Source organism: Carcharhinus amblyrhynchos, chromosome 16 (assembly GCF_965287045.1).
Source record: "Carcharhinus amblyrhynchos chromosome 16, sCarAmb.v2.hapA, whole genome shotgun sequence".
NCBI classification, from domain to species: Eukaryota; Metazoa; Chordata; class Chondrichthyes; order Carcharhiniformes; family Carcharhinidae; genus Carcharhinus; species Carcharhinus amblyrhynchos.
Window position 1 is genome coordinate 69,607,249 of NC_137339.1, and position 7,972 is coordinate 69,615,220.

The 7,972-nt window shown below is 52.5% G+C and overlaps 1 protein-coding gene and 1 non-coding gene across 2 annotated transcripts in view; both read right to left on the bottom strand.

Moving 5' to 3' along the window:
* Nucleotides 1–2,382, bottom strand: part of LOC145353759 (sodium/potassium-transporting ATPase subunit gamma-like) — a 12,965-nt gene extending 10,583 nt beyond the window's left edge. The window contains exon 1 of the mRNA XM_080204533.1: nt 2,208–2,382. Coding sequence (XP_080060659.1) covers nt 2,208–2,238 — 31 coding nt within the window. The 5' untranslated portion in view covers nt 2,239–2,382. The remainder of the gene's footprint in view (nt 1–2,207) is intronic.
* A 5,401-nt stretch (nt 2,383–7,783) lies between these two features.
* LOC145354130 (U1 spliceosomal RNA) lies at nt 7,784–7,945 on the bottom strand. The gene has a single exon (XR_013888809.1). It is a non-coding gene; the product is annotated as a U1 spliceosomal RNA (small nuclear RNA).
* Nucleotides 7,946–7,972: the final 27 nt, after the last annotated feature.

Below are 7,972 nucleotides of genomic sequence, written 5' to 3' on the forward strand. Positions count from 1 at the left end.
ACTCACTCACTGACACACTCACTGACACACTCACTCACTGACACACTCACTGACAAACTCACTGACACTCACTCACTGACACACTCACTGACACACTCACTCACTGACACTCACCCACTGACACACTCATTGATGCCCTCACTCAAATGCATTGGGAGATTGGGATTGGGATTGGGATTGTGATTGGTATTGGGATTGAGATTGGGATTGGGATTGGGGTTGGGAGATTGGGATTGGGAGATTGGGATTGGGATTGGGATCAGGGTCGGGATTGTGATTGGGATTGGGAGATTGGGATTGGGATTGGGATTGGGAGATTGCGATTGGGATTGGGAGATTGCGATTGGGATTGGGATTGGGAGATTGCGATTGGGATTGGGAGATTGGGATTGGGAGATTGCGATTGGGATTGGGATTGGGATTGAGAGATTGGAAACTTGCTAACACACTGACACAATGTGGGGGAGTTGTTGCTGTCCCGGTTACAGTGAAGGGAAGGTTGTACAGGCTGCAAATGGGATTATATAACCCCAGGGTCACCCCAGCTTGGCGAAGGGTGAGGGGGAGGAGTGGGAGGGCCCTTCACCACCACACCCGGTCCGGGAATTCAACCTGTGCTCAGTATCTCGTTTTGCATCATCGTCCAGCACCAGGGAGAGCGCAGAGCGCAACTCCGAGTCCTGGACAGACTGGGAACTGTTTACCCGGGGAGACTGAGAGAAAGGACAGAGAGGAGGGGGAGAGTTTGGGGGGAGTGGGAGAGTTTGGGGGGAGTAGGAGAGTTTGGGGGTAGGGAGTAGTGGGACAGTTTGGGGGGAGTGGGAGAGTTTGGGGGAAGGGACAATGGGAGAGTTTGGGGGGAACTGGGGGAGTGAGAGAATTCGGGGGGGGGAAGGGGGGTGTGGGGGAGTTTGGGGCCAAGGGGGGAGTGGGAGAGTTGAGGGGGTGTGGGGGAGTTTGGGGGAAGGGGGAGAGTTTGGGGGGAAGGGGGAGAGTTTGGGGGGAGGGGGAGTCTGTCTGAAATCCGGACGGGTGTTGTAAATCCTCCTGTGTGTAAACGGGGTGCGCTGATGGAGAGAAGCCAATCCCTCTGCCCCCCCACCTCCCCCCCCCTGCCCCACCACCCACCCCCGCCTCGACAGGACAGAGTGACCGAGACAGGCAGTGAGAACTGAGCAAACACAGAACAAAATATCACAGACTTACACAACTAAACGATAAAGAGCAACAGGCCAACTCTGCCTCAGGATAATAAAGTTAAAGTAAGTTCATTAATTAGTGTCACAACTAGGCTTACATTAACACTGCGATGAAGTTACTGTGAAAATGCCCCAGTCGCCACACACCGGCACCTGTTCGGGTTACACTGAGGGAGAATTTAGCACAGCCCAATCCACCCTAACCAGCACGTCTTTCAAACTGTGGGAGGAAACTGGAGCACCCGGAGGAAACCCAAGCAGACACGGGGAGAATGTGCAAACTCCACACAGACAGTGACCCGAGCTAGGAATCGAACCCGGGTCCCTGGCGCTGTGAGACAGCAGTGCTAACCACTGTGCCCCCCCGGGAATTGAACCCGGGTCCCTGGCACTGTGAGGCAGCAGTGCTAACCCACTGTGTCACCGTGCCCCCAGGAATCGAACCCGGGTCCCTGGCGCTGTGAGGCAGCAGTGCTAACCCACTGTGTCACCGTGCCCTCGGGAATCGAACCCGGGTCCCTGGCGCTGTGAGGCAGCAGTGCTAACCCACTGTGTCACCGTGCCCCCAGGAATCGAACCCGGGTCCCTGGCGCTGTGAGGCAGCAGTGCTAACCCACTGTGTCACCGTGCCCCCAGGAATCGAACCCGGGTCCCTGGCGCTGTGAGGCAGCAGTGCTAACCCACTGTGTCACCGTGCCCCCAGGAATCGAACCCGGGTCCCTGGCGCTGTGAGACAGCAGTGCTAACCCACTGTGTCACCGTGCCCCCGGGAATCGAACCCAGGTCCCTGGCACTGTGAGACAGCAGTGTTAACCCACTGTGTCACCGTGCCCCCAGGAATCGAACCCGGGTCCCTGGCGCTGTGAGGCAGCAGTGCTAACCCACTGTGTCACCGTGCCCCCGGGAATCGAACCCAGGTCCCTGGCGCTGTGAGACAGCAGCGCTAACCCACTGTGTCACCCCAGAGACAGAATGAGTCAGAAATGTTCTTGGGTTGAAAATACTCACTATCGGTCTTGCTGAGAGAATGTCCGGCCATTGCCAATTCTCGCTCTCTCCCTCTCCCTCCCTCTGTCTCTCTCGCCTTCCAGTGCAGAGCTGTGTCTGTGTTGGAGACTCCCTCTCCACTGACTACAGCAGTGTTCTGCAGTAAAAACTCTCTGCCTCTCCCTCAGACGCTCTGTTGTAGCAATGCAGAGCCACACATTCTCCAGCAGACGTGACTGAGGTCCAATTAACCAGAAATCGATACTGAGGGAGGGAGACAGAGAGAGGCGGGGAGGGGGAGGATTTTGCACAGATATCTCCCACTGGGGAACAGAATTCCCCACAGCAGTGAGAGATGACAATCACCGCTCCCCCTGCAGTGGGAACCCAGGAAGATCCTGCGGCAGGTTCACTCAGTTAATCAATGCTAATCTAATCAGCAAATCTCCAAACCCCCTCCTCACACAATACAACCCATCTTACAGGATTACCCCACTGACTGCACTATCCAGGGTTAAATAATCATTAACACACAGTCCAGGGAACTCTACTCAATATCGAACCCCGTGCTGTACCTGTCCTGGGAGTGTTTGAGAGGGGACAGTGTAGAGGGAGGTTTACTCTGTATCTAACCCCGTGCTGTACCTGTCCTGGGAGTGTTTGATGGGGGGACAGTGTAGAGGGAGCTTTACTCTGTATCTAACCCTGTGCTGTACCTGTCCTGGGAGTGTTTGATGGGGGGACAGTGTAGAGGGAGCTTTACTCTGTATCTAACCCCGTGCTGTACCTGTCCTGGGAGTGTTTGATGGGGACAGTGCAGAGGGAGCTTTACTCTGTATCTAACCCTGTGCTGTACCTGTCCTGGGAATGTTTGATGGGGGGGACAGTGTAGAGGGAGCTTTACTCTGTATCTAACCCCGTGCTGTACCTGTCCTGGGAGTGTTTGATGGGGGACAGTGTAGAGGGAGCTTTACTCTGTATCTAACCCCGTGCTGTACCTGTCCTGGGAGTGTTTGATGGGGGACAGTGTAGAGGGAGCTTTACATAGGAACTAGGAGCAGGAGAAGGCCATTCGGCCCCTCGAGCCTGCTCTGCCATTCAATAAGATCGTGGTTGATCTTTTCATGGACTCAGCTCCCCTTACCCGCCCGCTCACCATAACCCTTAATTCCTTTACTGTTCAAAAATCTATCTATCCTTGTCTTAAAAACATTCAATGAGGGAGCCTCAACTGGGCAGGGAATTCCACAGATTCACACCCCTTTGTGTGAAGAAGTTCGTCCTCAACCCAGTCCTAAATCTGCTCCCCCTTATTTTGAGGCCATTCCCCCCAGTTCTAGTTTCACCTGTCAGTGGAAACAACTTCCCTGCTTCTATCTTATCCATTCCCTTTATAATCTTATATGTTTCTATCAGATCTCCCCTCATTCTTCTGAATTCCAATGAGTATAGCCCCAGTCTACTCAGTCTCTCCTCATAAGCCAACCCTCTCAACTCCGGAATCAACCCAGTGAACCTCCTCTGCACCCCCTCCAGTGCCAGTATATCCTTTCTCAAGTAAGGAGACCAAAACTGTACACAGTACTCCAGGTGTGGCCTCACCAGCACCTTATACAGCTGCAACATAACCTCACTGTTTTTAAACTCCATCCCTCTGGCAATGAAGGACAAAATTCCATTTGCTTCTTAATTCCTGCTGCAAACCAACTCCTTGTGATTCCTGGCAGGGTAAATGTGCGGGGTAATGGGAATAGGATGGGATTGGGATCGATACAGACTCAATGGGCCAAATTCTGCACTGTAGGGATTCCATGATTCTCTCTAATCAATGATTTAAAGTAAGACTTTCTCCGTATTTGTGTGTGTGTCTCAGTCCCACCCCCACCCTCTGCGGATCACATTACTCATGCCCAGGGGAGGCTGGTACACAGAGAGAGTCTCCGACTCACCGTCACAAGGTGAAAGAGAGGGGAATCCCCACGCTCTGCCAAAGAGACAGTCTCAGAAACTGGATCCTGACCCCAGGCATCGATCTGCTGTCCCCAACACGTTTCCAAAATGTTTACATTCAGTCCATTAACCAATAGCCCAACACTCAAATATCAACTAAACACCATCCCAAATCCAACCCAAAACTCACTGACTCTCCCTGGGGTACGGGTCCCACACACACTGACTCTCACTGGGGTACGGGTCCCACACACACTGACCCTCACTGGGGTACGGGTCCCACACACACTGACTCTCACTGGGGTACAGGTCCCACACACACTGACTCTCACTGGGGTACGCGTCCCACACACACTGACTCTCACTGGGGTACGGGTCCCACACACACTGACTCTCACTGGGGTACGGGTCCCACACACACTGACTCTCACTGGGGTACGGGTCCCACACACACTGACTCTCACTGGGGTACGGGTCCCACACACACTGACTCTCACTGGGGTACGGCTCCCACACACACTGACTCTCACTGGGGTACGGCTCCCACACACACTGACTCTCACTGGGGTACGGGTCCCACACACACTGACTCTCACTGGGGTACGGGTCCCACACACGCTGACTCTCACTGGGGTACGGGTCCCACACACGCTGACTCTCACTGGGGTACGGGTCCCACACACGCTGATTCTCACTGGGGTACGGGTCCCACACACACTGACTCTCCCTGGGGTACGGGTCCCACACACACTGACTCTCACTGGGGTACGGGTCCCACACACACTGACTCTCACTGGGGTACGGGTCCCACACACACTGACTCTCCCTGGGGTACGGGTCCCACACACACTGACTCTCACTGGGGTACGGGTCCCACACACACTGACTCTCACTGGGGTACGGCTCCCACACACACTGACTCTCACTGGGGTACGGGTCCCACACACACTGACTCTCACTGGGGTACGGGTCCCACACACACTGACTCTCACTGGGGTACGGGTCCCACACACACTGACTCTCACTGGGGTACGGGTCCCACACACACTGACTCTCACTGGGGTACGGCTCCCACACACACTGACTCTCACTGGGGTACGGGTCCCACATACACTGACTCTCACTGGGGTACGGCTCCCACACACACTGACTCTCACTGGGGTACGGGTCCCACACACACTGACTCTCACTGGGGTACGGGTCCCACACACACTGACTCTCACTGGGGTGTGGGATGGTTGTCTGATATTTACAGAGACACTTAATCCTGGCATGTCCTGTGTCTCCCTGGTAATGTAGGGATTCGACCAGCCTGTGAGTGGGGAATCTGGGGTCTGAACTTGGCCGTGTGGACACGTGGATACTCTCCCGCTCACTCTCTGCTAATTATCGCAAATGGGCCTTTCACAGGAGGTCTTGAGTTGGCCACAATTTAACAAACCTCGGTTAATAAGGAACACACTCTGTGTCACTTGGTAACCATCTGCCCCGTGTTAGACTTTGAGTGTTGGAGCATGGGTCATAGAGTCATTCAACGCAGAGAAGGCCCTTCGGCCCAACCAGTCTGTACTGACAATAACTACCCCCAAAGTGGCGCTGATCCCACTTTCCTGCACTTGTCCCGTATCCCGCAATGTTTTGATATTTCAGGTGCTGATCCAGATTTTTTTTTGAGATTTCCAGCCTCCATGGCCCTCCCAGGCAGAGCATTCCAGATTCCCACCACCCTCCAAATCCCCTCTGAATCTCCTGCCCCCCCCACCCTAAAACTGCCCCCTCGTGACTGACCCCTCAACCTAGGGGAACAGCTGCTCCCTGTTCACCCTGTCCCTACCCCTCAGAATCTTACCCACCTCAATCATGTCCCCCCTCAACCTTCTCTGCTCTGGAGAAAACAATCCCAGCCTATCCTGTCTCTCCTTACAGCTCAAACGCTCCATCCCAGGGCAGCATCCCGGGTAAATCTCCTCTGTATCCCATTGGATTTGATTTATTATTGTCACGTGCATTAACATACAGTGAAAAGCATTGTTTCTTGCGTGCTATACTGACAAAACATACCATTCATGGAGAAGGAAGGGAGAGGGTGCAGAATGTAGTGTTACAGTCACAGCGAGGGTGTAGAGAAAGATCAACTTAATGCGAGGTCGGTTCATTCAAAAGTCTGACAGCAGCAGGGAAGAAGCTGTTCTTGAGTCAGTCGGTACGGGACCTCAGACTTTTGTATCTTTTTCCTGACGGAAGAAGGTGGAAGAGAGAATGTCCGGGGTGCGTGGAGTCCTTAATTATACCGGCTGCTTTCCCCGAGGCAGCAGGAAGTGTAGACAGAGTCAATGGATGGGAGGCTGGTTTGTGTGATGGATTGGGCTACATTCACAACCTTTTGTAGTTCCTTGCGGTCTTGGGCAGAGCAGGAGCCCAGACCGAGCTGTGATACAACCAGAAAGAATGCTTTCTGTGGGGCATCTGTAAAAGTTGGTGAGAGTTGTAGCTGACATGCCAAGTTTCCTTAGTCTTCTGAGAAATGATCTTATTGAATGGCGGGGCAGGCTCAAAGGGCTAGATGGCCTACTCCTGCTCCTATTTCTTATGTTCTTATGTTCTTTTATAGTGTTGAGATATTTACCTAAAAAAAAGGATAGAATTGTATTCGAGCCAGTTCAGAGCAAGTTTACACGGCTGATTGCTGGGATGGACAGATTTATTTTACGAGGAAAATTCGAGCAGATTGGAGAAAAGTTCAGAAGATTAAAAGATTGAGGGAATTGAAGGAACGAGACAGGGTGGTTGCTGAAAGGGTGAGATGGAGCGAGTTTCCAGAATCTCAGTCACACAGTTCAGTTTGAATGGAAGAATCTGTATGGAGCTGCTCCTCCGATCACAGGCCGTTTCTTTCCCATGTTTGCTGCTGATGGGTTTTTGAGCCAATCTGCAGCAAATGTGGGAGAGAAACAATTTGTGATTGATGAGGATTAAACTCCAATCATCATCTTTATTTATTCCTCATTATTGTGCTCAGCAAGTTGTTTCTTTTCATATCTCAGTTTAGTTTTTAATTGAAATTTCTGCTGTGCCAAACTTGATCATTCTGAAATTTACTCATTGGCCCCTTGAGTGAGAAAAACATTGCCATGTGTTTGCCCAGTGAATATGTTGGTGAACCCTGCTCTAGCCTATGCTGGTGCCAGTCTAACGGACATGTCACTGACAGTCAATGCTGCTGCCTTTGCATTGCCGGTGTCTGGGTGGAGATGTTCTTTCTACAGTTTCACTCTCATCCTTATTCACATATCAGGCTGTGCTGCACTCACCGTGTCAGAACACATCAGGACATTGATCCTTTTCCACACTGTAACCACGTGTCTGAAACCTGCTCACCTCCCAGCAATCTCCATCCAGACTGGCTTGTAATGATGGGATAACCTCCTCCCATCCTGAGGGAACAGGACCTCCCTCCGAGCCTGAGCAGCTGGGAGGAGCCCCTCCAGGGAGGAATTAGTGATTGGGGGACAACCCTTGCTCTGCTTTCTGTCATTTCAGCCCCTCATTCAGTAAGCAGAGCTCCCTCGCTGCTCCCTCCAGAGCTGCTGTGTTTGAAAGTCCTGCTGGCTGCCTTTGGAGATGGTGCCAGCATTGTCTGTAATAAATGGGGCAGAGTGCGAACACAGTCCCCCACTACCACAAATTCTGCGGTCGAATATCCGGCATTGGTTCATTGCAGGAGGTCAGCACACCCAGAGTGTAATGTGATAGCCTTATCCTGGGAGATCAGCCTGCCTCATCATTGACTCTCTCTGCCAGGAGAGAACGAAACCTTATGCTTTAGTTATAATGTA